We start from the raw sequence: 18,852 nt of genomic DNA, 5'->3' as shown, positions 1-18,852 counted from the left end.
TTTTATAGTTTATATATTTTTGAGAGAGAGACAGAGCATGAGTAGGGGAGGGGCAGAGAGAGAGGGAGACAGAATCTGAAACAGGCTCCAGGCTCTGAGCTGCCAGCACAGAACCCGATGAGTGCCCGAACCCACAGACTGAGTTTATGACCTGAGCTGAAGTCGGATGCTTAACCGACTGAGCCACCCAGGTGTCCCCTTGATATTTTTTAAACATCAAGGTGCTAGGTCTTTTTCTGAATTTAAACAATTTGTTATTCTGAATGTTAACATTTATAGTTTATCAATTTTTAAAATATTGTATTACCATTCAAATAATGAGTACTTAGGCATTGATTTTTTTTTTTTTTTTTTTTTTTAGGGAAGCCTTAGGCCTTGTACACTGATGTATTAAAAGTGGACTTACATTTAATGTGTTATGGTGTTTGTGTTTAAATCAATGTTTATCACCTGTGATTCAGTTGGGTTAGTTTCATAGGATAAAATACTAACCTAAGATATTTATTGGGCCTGCATGAGATTGGCATAATTAAGTGGTAGTTTCCTTATGAATATATTCTTTTGAAAAATATTTGATACACATGAGTATTTCCCTACTGCTTATGGATATTTTTTCTTTATAAAATATTTGAAATATTTCTGGGTAAAAAGCTTATTAACATGAATAACTGTAAATATAACGTGTCCTATCAGATATAATTTATTTAGAATTAATTTCTACTTTTTCCCCCCCTTTTTTTGCCAACGTAAAGTGGCTAAAAGCCAAGGTAAGAGATACTACTTATCATTTGATCCACAGTATTCCCTCTATATTGATAGAGGCTGCAGAGCCACTAAAATTTGAAAACTCTTCCTATGTCTGTCTGCTTTTTTCCCCTAGGACTTATGTAGATTAAATATACTCAACCTCAGTTCAAATCAGCAATATTTAGCTTGGATGTGTTAATATATCAAAGATATATTGACATCTGCATTTATATAGGAACATTAATTTTGCTAACATTTATTGCTTTGCTCATTTTTTTGATAGTTGCCTTGCTTTTATTGACTTAACAATTTGGAGGTTTTCCAGACATATATGACTTTGTTACTGAATTGTTAAGATAATGATAATTTTTCAGATGTATGTTTTAGCAAGTTGACACTGAGATCTGTAGTTTTTATTCATGCCCATATCTAAAAAATTTGGAGAAATCAGATATTTGAACGCAGATAAGTATGATCTCAGTGAACATGTTTAACAATAATAAAAATAATAAATAAAATCCAGTAATCACACCTGTAATTTGCCATAAATTGATATGAATAGCAGTTAATAATAGGAAAAGCCAAGTGAAAGTGGTTTCTTGACCTTTAAAAATGTGGTACCAAAGTCTGTTATTAAAATTGTCTGGGAATCCTTACTTCACATTCTGATATTAAAAAAATAATACATGGTGTCAAAACACCAACAGAACAATTTGATATAGAAAATAAAAGCTTTTCTTTCTACATTTTAGCATGGAAATAACCAGCCTGCAAGAACTGGCACACTGTCGAGAACAAATCCTCCTACTCAGAAACCACCAAGCCCTCCCATGTCAGGCCGGGGAACACTGGGGTAAGAATTCAACTGCATTTTACAGGAAAATCCATAGGCTAAAGAAAAAGATATTTCTGTGACTTAAGTAAATGTATGGATCCTTGTTGTGGGACCCTGTTAGTGTGAACTACTGTTTACAAATTTCACTTTGATTCTTATTTCCTTGAACAGAATCCATAATGAATATGCTGGTTTTATAATATTCTCTATAAAAGTATGTACTAGAAAAGTTCTTTTATATATATGTCAATAAGCATTATTTATTTTTTTCTAATTCATTTTTTGGAAAAAAAATAAGTGTGGCCTAAGTTTATATCTAATGAAATTACCAGAGGATTCCATTTGGTGCTTTCACCTGTGTTTACGGTATTCATATTGTAGGACTTTGAATAAGCGGTGTATTTTATGTAGTTTGATTTTGTAGCTTGCAGCTTTTCTTGGCACTTGAGATTAGGGACTTTAACTGTGCTTTTGCTGGTGATCTGAAGGCCCTTCATACTTGAGCTTTGGGGCTTTTCCAGTTGGAGAAATAGAAAAGGTAACAAGTGGTGGCTTCTTTGTTCTCAGTTCTCAGTGCATTGGATTTCTTGTTTTTGGTAGAGAGGTGATGAATCATTATTAATAGACTCTTAGTTTCCATTTTCATTCTGTAAACCCCTGGCCCCTGAAAAAAAAACATGAAGTTATTAAATCGAAAAGTTAAAATCATTTATTGAGAAATACATGGCATTATATAGGATTAGAAATGTACTTGTTCATATTATTTCCACACTGAAGTAGGAATAAAATGCAGAGGAGATAGTTTCATATAATGTACAAGGACAGTGGCTTGTGGGTGACTGAGCTGGGAATAATGTGTATTTCAAAGATTAATATTACTGAGCATTTAAAAAAATTAGAATCATTATTTTCAGAAATAAGGTTAGAACATCTAAATTACCCTTTCTTAGGGTCTCTATAAGAAAAAAATAACAGATTTTAGTTTTTGTGTAAAGTAACACAAAAGAATTTTATTTTTTATTTAAGAATTTTATTTATCTATTACTTTTAAAGAACACTTAAATTTTTTTTTAACTTTTATTTATTTTTGAGAGACAGAGACAGAACATGAGTGAGGGAGGGGCAGGGTGAGTGGGAGTCACAGAATCTGAAGCAGGCTCCAGGCCTTGAGCTGTCAGCTCAGAGCCCCATGGGGGGCTTGAGCCCATGAACCATGAGATCATGACCTGAGCTGAAGTTGGACACTTAATCGACTGAGGCACCCAGGTGCCCCTAGAATTTTTTTTTAAACAAAACTTTATTATTACAAATTAAAGATAAAAACCCTTGTGTTATACTTCGTTATGAAGAGACAATCATAAATTTGGGGGGAAATACCACTTAATCTTTCTTACTATTCTTTTCTCTGTTATGCTTCTTTAGACGAAATACTCCTTATAAAACCCTGGAACCTGTTAAACCCCCAACGGTTCCTAATGACTACATGACAAGTCCTGCTAGGCTCGGAAGTCAGCACAGTCCAGGCAGGACAGCTTCTTTAAACCAGAGACCGAGGACACACAGGTAAACCTTCAGTTGAGCCTTTGAATATCCATGAGTGGGGATTATTGACTGGTGAGAAGCCCCTGTGAAGTTGCTGAGTAAAGGTAAAGTACTGCTCTAATGCTAATATAGTCGATGTACTGCTCTAATGCTAATACAGGATATAAAAGATAAGGGTAATAACATTGTAGATGTTTCTAGAAATTTGTGTCATAATTTCTCTGTTTTTTTTAAATTTGGTTTTAAATATCTGTTTATACTAATTGCAAATTGCTACTGTGTTTTCTTTTTGACGGAAGTATAAATGCATAATTGGATCAAGGCCTAAAGAATGTGTTTTAAAACGGTCATTTAAAAAAGATCAAGGCAACCACTCTTAAATATTTTTGGATAAAAGGTGAAATATCAGAAGTTATACAACATGACTTAAAACTGTATGAGGTTGGAAGAAAAAGACACCTGAAATATGAGGAAGAATTTTTTAAGAGGGTTGGTACTAGAATATGTAAGTTACTTAAAAAAAAAAGAGTTTTAGAAATCACCTTGCCAGTGAATTTTTAAAAAACTGGTTTATGGAGCATGACGTGCGTTCGTTCGTAAAAGTGTACAATTTTTAAAGTATACAACTTGATGGTTTAGTACAAATTGAATATACCCACATAACCGCCCTCAGATCAGAAAATGGAATATTACCAGGAACCCTGAAGTCCTTCCCCCAATTGTAGCCTCTACCTTCTTTTCCCCAAAAGTTAGTCACTCCATGTTTGGATATTATACAGCCAGACAAATATATTGTATAGCTTAATTTGTTTTATTCTTCACTTTTATCTATCACTTAAGAACTTGGGCAAGGAACTTCTCTTTACCTTGACTTTTAGGTTGGTATATTAGAGAAACTTATTTAGAGGGACTCTGTTTAGGAAAGTCAATTCTCTCAGGTGCTATGTAATGGAAATTTGTTGTTATTATTACTGCTAGTAAATAAATTATTATATTGATATCTGCAGTTACTGTATCAGGTCAAGATCAGAACCAGTTTTTTTGCTATGTTTTTAAAATGTTTTTTTTTAACATTTATTTCTGAGAGAGAGCGAGCGCATGAGCAGGGGAGGGTCAGAGAGAGAAGGAGACATAGAATCTGAAGCAGGCTCCAGGCTCTGAGCTATCAGCACAGAGCCCGATGCAGGGCTCAAACCCACCAACCATAAGATCATGACCTGAGCGGGGCGCCTGGGTGGCTTAGTCGGTTAAGCGTCTGGCTTTCGCTTAGGTCATGATCTCACGGTTCGTGGGCTCGAGTCCCACGTCGGGCTCCGTGCTGACAGCCAGCTCAGAGCCTGGAGCCTGTTTCAAATTCTGTGTCTCCCTCTCTCTCTGACCCTCCCCTGCTCACACTGTCTCTCTCTCTTTCCTAGTAATCAATAAAACATTAAAAAATTAAAAAAAAAAAAAAATCATGACCTGAGGTCGTTTGCTTAACCGACTGAGCCACCCAGGTGCCCCTGTTTTTAAATAATAATTCAAAACATTTTTCTTTATAGTGGAATAATACTTTATCATATTTAAGAATCAATTACTAAGAGTTAACTTCATTAGATACTAAAGATATACCAGGAAAATATAGTTTAATTTTCCAGAAGCTCTTCCTGTTAGAAGAATCAACAAACTTTTTTTAATTTATTTTTTTAAAGTTTATTTATTTATTTTGAGAGACAGAGTGCATCCTCACACACGCAAGCACAAGCAGAGAAGGGGCAGAGAGAATTCCCAGCAGGCTCTGTGCTGTCAGTACAGAGCCTGACCTCACAAACCGTGAGATCATGACTGGAGCCAAAATCAGAAGTTGGATGTTCAACCGACTAAGCCACCCAGGTGCCCCAAGAAACTTTTTAATAAAAGGCCAGATTGTTAATATTTTAGGGTTTGTGGGCCATCTGGCCTCTGTTGCAGTTACTCAGCTCTGTCACTGCACATGAAAGCAACACATAAATGAATGAACATGTGGTGGCATTCCAGTAAAACTTTGTATATGGAACTGAAATTTGAATTTCATATAATTTTAATGTGTCGTTAAATAATATTCCTCTTTCAGTTTTTAAAAAACTTTTAAAAATGAAAAGAATATTCTTAGCACATAGGTAGGTCATAGAAATGGTCCATGGGCCAAATTTGGCCCATTGCTATAATTTTCTAACCCCTATGTGAGAAAAAAGGCACATAAGCTAATACTTGTAGAAGAGCATAATAAATACAAAAACTTCATATGATTGTGATGCACTGGTGGCACAAAGCAAAATATTGATCACCTGGCTTGAGAGAATAGGGAGGCCTTCACATTCAGGCTATTTTATTTAATATAAATAGCTTACTCTCTTTTTCTTTTACTAACATATGATAATGTAATTATAGAATAATCATATTGGAAAGAAATTAAATTTTATCTAAACAGTGCTCTCTTGAGTTTCTGGGTCTGTTGAGCCAGTGATGTTGATTTTAAAACACAATATGGAGCCTTAGGTTACATGTGCACATATATACATTTGTATACATGTGCACGCACACATTTCTAAAAACAACTGGATAGTATAAGGTCAGATGGCTAAAGACACAGTAAATCCATTGAATTAGAATAGTAAGGGATTGGTTAGAGTTGACAGTATCAACTCTTTTAGAATGTCCCACGCTGAAACTTCACTACTGTTTTTTGTTTGTTTTTGTCAGTTTGCTTGTTTTCCAGAAAATTTCCATTTTATGACCATTGTTTGAGTTAGATGGAAATTTTTATAGTAATTCCAGAATAAAACTGGTTATACTTTTTATTAACTCATTAACTTTCATAACATCTTGTACGTTTTTTTGTGGCATCCATCATGCTATTTTTTTTTTAAATGTTTATTTTTGAGAGAGAAGGAGAGACAGAGTGTGAGTGGTAGAGAGGAGGAGAGAGACACAGAATCTGACGCAGGCTCCAGACTTTGAGCTGTCAGCACAGAGCCTGACATGGAACTTGAACTCATGAGCTGCGAGATCATGACCTGAACTAAAGTTGGACACTTAACTGACTGAGCCACCAGGCTTCCACAGCATACTGTTTTTTAATGTCTGTTTTCCCATTCTCAACCAGGCAACCTGGTTCATGTCTGCTTTGATTACTGCTGTTCAGTGTAGGTGTTAAACAAACTTTTTTGGGGGGTACCTGAATGGCTGAGTTGGTTAAAACGTCTGACTCTTGGTTTTAAGTTCAGGTCATGATCTCATGGTTTGTAGGATTGAACTCCACATTAGGTTCTGTGGTGGTAGCACCAAGCCTGCATGGAATTCTCTCTCTCTCTCTGTCTCTCTCAAAATAAATAAACTTAAAAATAAATCAACTTTTGATGACTCATTGTAGTATAAGTATTGATGATTCATTTCTCAATAGGATGATCTCTTCTAATAGTGTGTGTACTGTGTCATGACTGTACTGATTTCCAGTAGATTGAGGAGTAGAGTAAAACACAAAAACCACCTTAAGTATTAGGATTAAAATTGTATTGAACAGTTTTAAAAACTTTGATATATGTATATAACACACATGTACATTACATATGTTCATATGTATACACATACACATTATAAAAGGAGTATTTAGTGGCTTTGAATTGATTATTACATTGTTTTTGGGTAAATCTCTAGAATAGCTTTTTTCACGATTTTTGCTTTGCAGCGGAAGTAGTGGAGGGAGTGGAAGTCGAGAAAACAGTGGAAGCAGCAGTATTGGCATTCCCATTGCCGTGCCTACACCTTCACCACCCACTATTGGACCAGGTATGTTTCTTATTAATCTATTTTAATACGTGGTACTGTTTATGAGCTTTATTATAAAGTCTGAAATAGTTATTTTAGATAAAATTGCTTGATATGTTTATGTGATTGTTGTTAGAAGAAATGTTAACATTTAAAAACATTTTAGGGAGACTTTCACGGAGACCTTAGGGTTTTACTAGCTGTTTCTTCTTACTTAGAGAGTTAATTAAATAGCTTTAGTGAGTAGTTTTTGCATAGAAGTACTTGACTTGGGCACTAGTCAAGAGTGATATTTATTATTTCAAGAGCAGGAGTGTCTTTAATGTGAATTATAGACCAGTGAGTTTTGATATTTACCTTGTAGGCTAGTGTCTCACCTCTTGTGTTAGCTTGTTCTGTGACTACTACATTTATGTATAATATTCCATACATATTTTAGTAAAATGCCATGAGTATAAAATAGGATTAAAATAGAAAAAGCCTTTTTACTCTTTAGATTATAGAAAAATTTAAGAAGTCATTGCAGAGCATTAAATAAATTCCTTGATTTTTTAGTAAATGAAATGAATATAATGTTAAAAATACATATTTAAAAAGTAAGTATGATAATCAAAACTGTTAGGGAAAAATTCTTAGCTTCTCAAGGAGGTTGTTGAAAAAGGAGAAGAAGCTACTTATAAAAACAGGCATATTTTATAGTTGATGCCAAGTATGAACTCCATGTCCTTTTTACCTAGTAAAATTCATATTCATTTAGACATGCTTTACATCGGGGTGTCTCTTTCTGTGTTTTTCCTTTCCAAAACTTTGTACTTTCTTACTGTTTCAGAATGTTTAGTTTTCTTCCTTGCACTCTGACCTGAATTATAAACTATTTTATTAGAAAACATTTCTGTCCCTCCTCATTCTGGAGCTCCACCAGCACCACCTCCTCCACCACTTCTCCCAGTGAGCACTGTGATAGGTGAGACTGCATAACCCCCAGAGTGATTTAACTTCTTCGCGTAATTCATAATAAACTCCTCTGTTAGACTGGTAGCTTTTATAGTTACTAGGTTGTAGGTGGTAACACAAAGGTTAAAGTGTTAAATCTAATTTACACTAATTTCTTCTGGTGAAAGGCCTCTGAAGTTACAGTTAGATGTAAAATCACATTCTCTGAAATGTGCAGTGTTGCTATATTTAATTTTTAATGTGGTTTGTATTTGTTGCTTGTTTTGATTTCTTAAGGAAAATTATAGCAGTGATTGTTCAAAAAGATATTTTTAAATTAGTAGTATTTTTTTAAGTGAAACTTGATTTGGAACTCCCTGCCATATATAGCAGTCAAAAGATTGGGGTGAAAATGGGTGATAGGAGAAAGAAAAAATGGAGAAGAAAACGATGTGTGCTTATGGGATGCTCTGAGGCTTTCCTGTGGATCACAGTGTGAAAAACTCTGATATAGCTCAGTACTTTTGGCATCTGGGATGCCAAGAAATATATATTTTTTAATAGAATACATTTACATTGTTCCTAAATTAGAGGTGACTGGATTGAGCATATAAGGAATTCCAAATATAGACACAGTGTGAAACCATTCAACCTAGAAATATACAGTAGCAATAATCTGAGTAGAAATGGATAATAAAATGTTTCAAATGACAGAGGGGTTTCAGCTTGGGTAAAATGAAGCTCTCTTGCTACATCTTTTCAAAACCATGATTCTTATACTCAAAGGAAAAGGGACAAAAGGAGGTAATAAAAAAAAGATCTTAATAATAAAAATTATCATCCAGAAGTCCATGTGAGAATAAAATGCCCCCAACCTAGATAATAATCAGGAAAATGAAAGATAAAATCACAACGAGATACTATTTTACATCCACTAGGTAGGTAGAAATACAGAAGTCTACTAGTTCCAAATGTTGATGAGGAAGTGTAGTAACAGGAAAGGACATTGCTGATGGGAGTTTATTAATTGATACACTCACTTTGGAAAGGTAATTTGCTGTTACCTGGTCAAGTTGAATGAGTTTCTACCTCAGATTTAATAATTTCATTTCTATATATTTACCCTAGAGTACTGGTTCTCAGAATATGGCTGCAGGGCCCCTGGGGACTGCTAAGATCCTTTTATGGCGTTTTTGAGATCAGAACTATATTCATAATAATACTTAGACCTATTTGCCTTTTGCATTTCTCATTCTGGTACCAGTATACAGTGGAAGTTTCCAGAGCCTCTGTGACTTCTGATAAAATCATTGCTGTGACAGCTAACAGAATGTTTATTTGTATATATATGTGTTTTAATTCAGTTTTAATTTCTACTATAGTAATTACTATAATTACTCTGTTGCTATCACCCACCCCTGCAAAAATTTTTTGAAGATTTTAAAGAGTGGATACCAAGACCATACAATTTAAAACCACTTTCCTAGACCAGTGGCTTTCAGAGTGTGATCCCCAGACCAGCTGCATCATCACCACAGGGAACTAGTTAGAAATGTAAATTCTCAGATCCCACTGTACACTGTAGGGTTACTCACTCAGGGACTTTGAGGACTGGGCCCAGCAATCTGTTGTAAGAAGCCCTTAAGGTGAAATTCTCAGCAGTGCTAAGTTTGAGAACCAGTGTTGTAGAGAAACTCAGGAAAATTATTTAGGCATGTCCATAGTATTAGTATTAATATTGCAAAAATCTGGACACAACCCAGATGTTTAATGACAATAGAATGGATAAATACATTGTGGCATGTTCACATGCAAATAAAGCAACAAAATTGGGTGATACACTATTGGTGTAATTACCAACATGGATGAATCTTAGAATATCAGAGAGAAAGCAGCATGCATAATTATTCAATTATGAAAATGAAAGTTTATAAATTATAACTTCTCTTTGTGTATTGTTTAAGGTTATATCTATCTGTGCTTTAAAAAAAGTAACTATAAAGAAAGAATGTTTAACACCTTTTGGTTTAACACCTTTTGGGATCTTGAAGGCTCAAACAGGAAGCTTTGATGATACTGGTAATATTGTTTCTTGGAGCTGAGTATTTGTCTTATTTTTTAAAAGTTACATATAAAATATATTTATGTAAATAAATTATATATAACCATTACATGTACTTGTATGTAATTATCTATAATTATATAAGTATTTCTCTAAATATAAAAATCATGTTACAGAGGTCTCTATTAGAAACTTAAAGGTTTACTTCTTAGAGCTCTCTGGAAACCCTGGCTATCCAAAATTAATTCTTTTGATTAGGGTGTTATTTTTAAAATGTGTTTTTATTCAGAAAAGGATCATGTGGGTGATTCAGATAATTAGTGACTGCCTATGGCTTGGGAGCTCCAAAATGTTAAATATTATCACTTTTTAAAATGAACAACCTCTGCTGTATGGTTATATGTAATAACTTGTATGACCTCTAGGAGAGCTTAAATTACACAATTGAATGAAAATAAACTAGTTTTACTTAACTTAGTCATGGTTCGATGTTTGGGTGGGGAGAAGAGGGCTAACATTAATCCTAAAGTTACCTTTGAAAAGGGTAGTTAACTTTAGAGGCTTTGAACTGTATTAACCTTTTAAATATTAAACTTTTGAAATGTTGGTAAAGATGTTGAATAAATTTTTAGTATTGTTAGTACTTTAGTCATTTTAGATATGCATGATAATAAAGAAGATTGTTTTGGGTATAGGATGGAAAAAACCCTCCAACTATGGAGAAAGGTAATGGATTTTCTACTTAAAACTGCTTTAGAATTGTCAAGTTATTTTACAAAGTCTAATATTATTTCCAGTTTTTCAGTTACAGAAATTTAAGTGAAAGGAGAAGTATGTTATTCTTAAGATTGGAGATACATAAGAAACCTGATTCTAGATATGAGTGCATTGAAACTAGAAATTTTTCTTCCCAAAAAAATTCTACTGTCCTATGTATTGATAATGATTGCTAACACAATAAGTATTCACTAAATATAGTACTAATAAATATAGTACTAAAATATAGTAGTATAGGTGGAAATTATGCTTACCTGTTTAAATTTTATAATTTCACCTGTGCTTCTGAAGATTTGGCAATGGAAAGGAAGAAGTTTACCAGCTATTAATACATTCACATCTAAAAGCTGATGCTTTTCATCTCAGATTATTTTTTGGTACTTATTTTGTTGGAAGACATAGTTTACATATAGAAGCTATATACTCTAAAGTGAGATGGAAAAATTTATATACAATACTAGCAAACTACCATTTGGGATTCTGCTGAATTAAAAAGTTTAAGAATGTTACTTATTTACTTTTGCAGCTTTCCATACAGTATCTGTTTTTCCTTCTGTTTTTAACTTCAGAGGAGCTATTCGTGTTTTATCTTTACTTTTCTCTGTATTTTGTGCTGTGGGCTTTAAAAAGTAAATACTTCTTACTGTTAGTCTCCTTCTCTTTGTTCCGCCATTGGAGGTGACACTTAATGCTCAAGTTCTTTGTTGGTTGCCTTTGACTAATGCTTTGCAGCGGCCCCGGGCTCAGCCCCTGGTTCCCAGTATGGCACAATGACCAGGCAGATTTCTCGACACAACTCTACCACTTCCTCGACATCTTCTGGTGGATACAGACGAACTCCTTCTGTGACTGCTCCATTTTCTGCTCAGCCTCATGTTAATGGAGGCCCACTTTACTCTCAGAATTCAAGTAAGCTTGTGCTTTGCAGGCGTGCATCAACAGTGGAATTCCTTTTGAACAAAATTATTTGAGGCTGTTTTTCTTGCCAGTGATAGACAACAATTGAAAACATGCTATTTCATGTTTATTTTTGCTTTAGGAAGTTAGTCCTTGAATTGTGCTATTTTAAGAATAATTGCTTGTCACTTTCTCTCAAAAAATTCAGACTTACTGAATGTACTTATGTACTAAAATTTAACTAATGGTTTTTATTACTATAAATAGAAATAGAAGACAAAAATACTGAAATTAATTAAGCTGAATTTATTTTTATTGGCATGTTTGAGACCGTTCAATAGCACTGAAAGTCAGAACATTGGAAATTTGTTCTTTAATATAATGAAATTGCTGGCTATCACTTTGAAGCTTGTTAACCTGTACTGAAATGAGTTCAGAACCATTAAAAACACTTGTGATGCCTGCTTTATTCTGTCTTTAATCTCTGTAACAGTGGGGGGGAGGGGAATTTTCTTCTTATTTCTTTCTCTTCACATCAGATTGCACATCTCAACACTAACTGCAGTTTAGAGGCTTAAATAAGATATTTAAAGATTAGAAAATAGTTTTGGCATTTAATGACAGGAAGTATGAATTGCTTGGGGTAATCATTAATTTCAGTTTCCATATTAAGATGCTTAATTCAAAGAAAAAAAAAATCTGAAATGAGCCTGTTGTCTAGTATTTATTGCTGGCTTGAAGATTGGTGAATACTGGACATAGACTGGAACACACTTTCCCATGTGGCTTTTGTGACTGCTTTCTAGAACTGCATTTGTATTAGTTAAAAAAAAAAAAAAGGCCACTGAATACTCCTTATTTACCTAAAGTTGGTTTTAAGTTTATTTATAATGCATATTCTGAACATGTATAAAGCAGAGCTGGAGGAAAGTTCTCTTACTTGTTTCCAGTGTAAATTTTAGAGTTAAACATTGTGTTATAGCAAAAATCTCCTAAGAATTGAAAAACACTTTAGCAGAAATGCCAAAATTCACAGATAATCCCCAAATTTATACAATCCTTTTCCAGACTAAAATTTTCTTCAGGCTACAGGGAAATTTTCCCAGTTAGAATTTTACCTCACATTTTCCTTGATTTCCTTTTGGTAATGAAAGGTAGCTAGAGTCTTAATATACCATGGACTATCTGATTATTAGCCTCAGTAGTTTCATGATCTTTTTAAATTTTTTCATAATATGTTGTGTTTTTAGATCCCATCTTTATGTTCTTATTTTTATTTTCCTCACTTAAGACATTTAGTTTATTCTCCAAATAGGAGTTTTGGTGACAATTCACCTAATACATGTTTGTGCAGTTTTATTTTTACAGTGCTTGGTGGGTTACTTATTCTCTAATAAGACATTTTCATTACTGAATGACTATAATTTTTCTGTATTATAAAGGAAATTTGGACTCGAATTTAAAAAATATTATGTGCCAAAATAATTATCCTTCAGTTTGAGTTATTGTTGGTGTTATAGAAATCGCGGTAGTAGTGGTGGTTGTTATAGTGGTATTAGTACGTTAATGTTTTTAGTGTTTTGATGTGCATATTTCCCCTTCTGTCCAAGTGTGGCAGTAACAACTAGTATCTTCTGACATAGCGTTTCTTTTTCTCTACATACTAACCAGCATGTCTAGTTACTAAGGGTTATTTCTAAACATATTTTTTAGGTTTGTGGGAGGGATTTTTTTAAAAATCAAAACTGTAACATTTTATTTCTTAAAGAGCCTTCTAAATACAAAGTATCAAAATCAGTGAGGACCAATATAGTGAATTGATGTCAATTTTAGCCATACGATGAATATTAATGAACTTATATTGCTTTGTTATTGTTGCTTTGAATACCTAACATCTGTCAAATTTGTATGCTTACCAACGTTGTTTTAACAGAAACAACCTTTCGGTTAAATGATCCTTGGGAACGAATAAATTGTTTTTCTCTGTCAATTTAGTGTCACGCTTTGGTAACTGCCAGTAAATTTAATTTTGCAGTTCAGTCCTGTAGACTTTCCTGAGCAATTTTTAGCAATTACTGGCTTGTTAAAATGAGACAAAGGGGCAAACTTTTGAATGTTTACTTCTAGTTTGTTACAGTTTTTAATACATTTGCTGCCCACATGAGCATTTGATATCAATTTCCTACAAATTATGTCCTCTTCAGAAAGCAGTCGGAATGTTTATAGCTACTCAGTGATTTCTTAGAAAGTACTTTAATGCAAAAAATTGCATATTTTAACCTGTTGTGAGATCAGGTTCCCTATCTCAGAACAGTGATAAAATGAAGAAGGCCACTTTTGAAATACTTATCCTATGAAACTCCATGAATTATTAACTTGATATGTAAAGCACTCTTACTCCTTGGTAAATTTAGGAGTGATATCTTTACAAATAAAATTGTCAACTTAGAAAATAATAATGACCTGGTTTTACAAACGAGTTTTTCCTGGAGAAACTGTGTGCAAATTTAGATATGTAATAAGAACTATTTTTTAAAGGAAACCTGTGATTAATGTATTTATTTCCATATGGAATGAACAGCTATAACATAACATACTTATTTGGGTTCTAATTTACAACATTACCTTAAAGCTAGACATACCTGTTAGGTTATAGAGATAGGCATAGACACAGTATCCTGGAAATTTCCATCTGTATTTTGCTGTTATTCATTTTTTTAAAGTCTTCCCTTAGAATTCGAAAATTCGTTGCATGAAAATGAATGTGATGGTAAATTTAAGTCTTCCCCAAACTGTATAATATTAGGATTAAGTCAAATGTATGTTTTTTAAACATAAAATTAACCAGTTGGCTATAAGCACATCTCAACTTAGGTTTGCTGATGGGAAATGAACTTGATGAAGGTTCTGCAGGTTTTTGTTTTGTTTTTTGTTTTGTTTTGTTTCATTTGCAAACTGTTCTTTGCATACTTATGTTTGTGGTCCTTGTAACTGACTTCTGCTTTTTGTTTGTTTCCTTTTCTTTCCTTTATCTGTTTTACTTCCCCCATACTGTGTTGTTGCTACCAGTTTCTATTGCTCCACCCCCTCCCCCTATGCCTCAGTTGACTCCACAGATACCTCTCACAGGCTTCGTGGCCAGGGTGCAGGAAAACAGTAAGTTTGGAAAAACTGAGCTGTCAAAGAGTAGAGGCTGTCTCCTTATAGCATGCATGGCTGATGAGTCATCATTTCCTTTTATCGAGACGCTAATCTTACCTTGAAAATGGGTGCAGATATGTTTTTGAAACTGAAGAGCACGGCCTTCAGTTTTTTCTCTTGTGTGCATGATTACTGACCCATATAAATTTCAGAACTTCAACTTTCTTATGTATTTACATGATCTAAAACTTATGAATCTGATCTTTGCAGATTCTTAAGGAAAGTATAATAAAAAACTCAAATTGTATGGAAACTGCCAGCTTCCAGTAGCTATTAGGGGAATTAGAAAACATTTTTTATTCTGTTGCCAGCAAATTCATCAAGATATAGGTAACTGTAGTGTAAGATTAAATTTGGGGCAGTTTTTCCCCCCCTTTAGTTACATAAAAAATTTAGAGAAACCTTGTATCCTCGGATTTTTATACATAAATAATTTTGAAACTACATAATGATTTGTTTTTAGGTTGAGAATGAATCTGCAAGAATAACTAATTTACATACAAGTTATCCATCTAGGAATGATAATCAGTGTCGAGCCCTCTTCATGATTTGGCCATATGCAGGGCCATGAGGAATATTTCTGAATATGCACCTCTGTCAGCTGTTAGGTCTTCTCTCAGGAAGGTCAAGTTTACAATTTTTGGAAATTCTTTAGGATACATGGATTTAATTAGGATAGAGTAGTTTATATTGCTACCTGAGTACTTTGAGGTTTCAGAAGATATGTAATCCTAGCTACATGATCAGAGTGAATGTTGACAAAATGGAAAAAAACCCCCACTGTTACTGAATTATTACTATGCCAAAATAGCTGTTGAGATTAAGATGGTAAGCTGGTCTAGTAGTGAGTTACTTCATTTGAGAATCTTCACCGTGCAAATAAATTTTAGAATGATTTGAACAAATGTGTAGCCCACATGAGAACCGCCCAGTCTTCCATGAGTATACATTGTGGCAAATTCCATTGTTCAGCCTTTGCTGACCCTGTTGTGTAATCTCCAGATTTCCTCCATTCCTGTAGTCAAGTAATTGTTTACTCAGTGTTATGTGCTAGACTCTGCGAACAGTTCAGATTTCTACCTTTGAGAAACATATATGATTGAATGGGCTTTTTATAAAATATTGTGGTTCCGTAATGTTGAAATTTCTGAGTATAAACCACTCTTTATTGTTAACAGTTGTTGAAAAACTCCAGTATGTTTACACTTATAAAAACAAGTGATTCTTAGTTTTAAAAAGAAAGAATAAGGATAAATTGCTGGTCCCTAATGCTGTAAGAATTTAAAAACCTGAGCTGCCTTACAGCCAAAATTGGGAGGAAATATTTTAAAATAGCCATAATAAACATCCATTTAATGGAGCCAAAGCATATTGACTAGCATTTTGGTAATTCTTTTTTTATAGAAATTCAATATTAATATACATAATTCTAGGTATGCATGGTTTTTCCTGAGGAGGACCAGGGTACTTATTACTATTTTATTTTAGTTGCTTTCCCCAAACTTGTGAACTAGAATCAGTATTTTCCTTGTGCTGCAGAATGCCCAACTTTGTTTGGTATCTGTTTTCTTTGAAAGTATGTTAGGAAGATTGATTATAAACTTTGTGTCAATATCTTACATGTTTTATGGAGTACAGATTTTCTGTGTTATTTTAAGTATGAAGTTTCTTATGATACTAAAAATTGGTAATAATGAATGCATGTGGTAGTTAACTTACTAAATTTGTTTCAGTTTAAGATATGAGCCCCTAAAAAAGTCGGCAATGTCTTTACATCTGTATATAATTAACATCAGGAAGCATTTTTGAACTAATTATGTATAGTGCTAGAAAAGTAATTTATGCATAGAGAATTAGATTGACCAGACTTCTGCCCCAGTGTGTATATAATTTGGAGATAACACCAATGTAGATTCACAGCAGTTGGACATGAAGACAACCCAGTGAAAACTAAACCAGTAAGTTATAGAAGTCAAGAGTAAATGTAATTTAGGGATGGCAAATGTGTAATTTACACAATAAGCCAAATTAAGGATATGAGCTATGGCTCTTTGATGTTAGGATGAATTCATACTCATTTTCTTCTCCTCGCAGTAATATTAGAAAGCTTTGTGGAGGAGGTTAGGGCAAAAATAAAATGGAATCAAGCATTTGATGGGAAAAAAAATTGTAGATCTGTTTGATAGCTATCAGAATAAGCATCACTGCATAGGATGTTTTCTAATAAGTCTTTCTTGTACCCCATCAGGATAAAATAAAAATCACAGAATTGAAGTGATTATGGAAGTAGGGCTCTTATCTGTAGATGTTTTGAATCTGGATCCCTTTGTTATATTCTCAGTACGTTATTCCAAACAGGGTGGAATAAACTTTTTAAAACCTGTATTGACAAGTAGATTATGACTTCTTTCTTTGGTCACATAAATAGCCCCAGAAATTGGCATTTGAGTTAGTATGTTAGTATTCTCTCTTTTTCCCCTGCAGATATTATATAATTCCTGTATCAATTTGTGTCAAAGAATTTTTACGTCTTTAGCTTTCAAAGAAATTTATGGATCAGAAATTTGAATTAAGAATTAGTCTTGTGTTTTGGCTTTGAATTCCTTACTTTTGGGAGCATTGTTACCTAGAATCATCATAGTTCAGAGAGCCTAGTTCTAGCCTGACATTTTCTCATCTCACTGTTGACATCCTTGATTATTTAAGTCACACACACACATCTACCACAGCCATCTACAGCTTGAGATAGGAGTCGTTTTTATTGTTTTCCACGATATAAGTTCCTTTTTGTTTGTTTGTTCGTTTTAATTATATCTTCCCATAATACTTTATTTAAAAAATCTTTATTGTGTATGTATTCTGAGAAAATTGGATCTTTAGGATCTAGTCTTTTCCCCTTCCCATGCTTTATTTTACCAGCAGGAATGCAAGAATCTTAGCTTCCTTTCGACATTTAAAAAGTTGATTATGAATACAAACATTTTTGAAAATATTCAACATTTTGTTTTAGCTTGGAATTGTTTAATTTCTAATTTAATTTTCTCTTGTTTAAATAATAGAAAACAGACCTGCTGTCATCAACCTTTTTCTTGATTAAAACAGACCCAAACAAATATCCCACTCACTGGAAGCTTATTTCTGGGGAACTAAAAGATAACTAAAAGCCAAATCAGGGACCTGAATGTGCACAGTGAATGGTTATCAAACCACATATGAAATGGTATTCCTAACATTTACAGTAGTCCAAATGAGAAATGCGACATAAGGCTCATTTAAAGGAGGTAGGCTAACTAAAGGGTAATGTTTGTTCCGATCTCAGCCTTGGAGTAAGGAAACTTTTTTACTCCTATAATCTTTATAAAAAGAGATATTGTTTCCTAACCTCCTGCATTCATTGATTTGTAGCACTTCCTAATACCTTTATTTTTAGCTCATTTTATTATTGCTCATATTATTATTAAGAGTAGTAGAAGCTCTAACACACCAAGCTTTTATTTCTAACCACTGCATGTTTTAATTATAGTGCATGCTATATACAAATTAGAGCTTTCTTAAATTCTTTTAACTTACAAATTTTCGTTTACTCTAATTTCTGATTCACATTAATTATCTGAATTCTTTCAGTTGCTGATAGTCCAACTCCACCACCGCCGCCTCCCCCAGATGACATTCCTATGTTTGATGACTCTCCACCTCCGCCACCACCTCCCCCAGTGGATTATGAAGATGAAGAGGCTGCAGTAGTTCAGTATAATGATCCATACGCAGATGGGGATCCTGCTTGGGCCCCCAAGAATTATATTGAGAAAGGTAAGGTACAGTCATCATTGAAGTGAGGTGAAGGAAAGTAACCTAATTATAGAATTTTTAGAGCTATAAAAAACTCTGATAGTCCAGTGTTTCCAACCCTTTGAATAAACATTTTTGAGAAAGAGAGAGAGAATACGGGGTAGGGAGAGGAGTTAACATAAGATCCGAAATTGGCTCGGGGCGCCTGGGTGGCTTAGTCGGTTAAGCGTCCGACTTTCGCTTAGGTCATGATCTTGCGGTTCATGGATTCGAGCCCCGCATC

At 33.8% G+C, this 18,852-nt stretch overlaps 1 protein-coding gene across 9 annotated transcripts in view; it reads left to right on the top strand.

Annotated features, from left to right (window-relative positions):
* ABI1 (abl interactor 1) overlaps positions 1 to 18,852 on the top strand; it is a 130,209-nt gene that overhangs the window by 104,795 nt on the left and 6,562 nt on the right. The window contains exons 4-11 of one of the 9 annotated variants that reach the window (XM_039220517.1): positions 753 to 767; positions 1,500 to 1,600; positions 3,005 to 3,145; positions 6,831 to 6,931; positions 7,794 to 7,874; positions 11,415 to 11,591; positions 14,649 to 14,735; positions 18,405 to 18,590. In XM_039220517.1, coding sequence (XP_039076448.1) covers positions 753 to 767; positions 1,500 to 1,600; positions 3,005 to 3,145; positions 6,831 to 6,931; positions 7,794 to 7,874; positions 11,415 to 11,591; positions 14,649 to 14,735; positions 18,405 to 18,590 — 889 coding nt within the window. The remainder of the gene's footprint in view (positions 1 to 752; positions 768 to 1,499; positions 1,601 to 3,004; positions 3,146 to 6,830; positions 6,932 to 7,793; positions 7,875 to 11,414; positions 11,592 to 14,648; positions 14,736 to 18,404; positions 18,591 to 18,852) is intronic. The other 8 variants (XM_039220518.1, XM_039220510.1, XM_039220514.1 and 5 more) reach the window with 8 other exon arrangements.

This window comes from Hyaena hyaena, unplaced genomic scaffold, assembly GCF_003009895.1.
Source record: "Hyaena hyaena isolate Hyena2069 unplaced genomic scaffold, ASM300989v1 scaffold_896, whole genome shotgun sequence".
Lineage (NCBI taxonomy): Eukaryota > Metazoa > Chordata > Mammalia > Carnivora > Hyaenidae > Hyaena > Hyaena hyaena.
The sequence above is the reverse complement of the archived record's forward strand: the minus strand, read 5'-3'. Positions and strand labels throughout refer to the sequence as shown.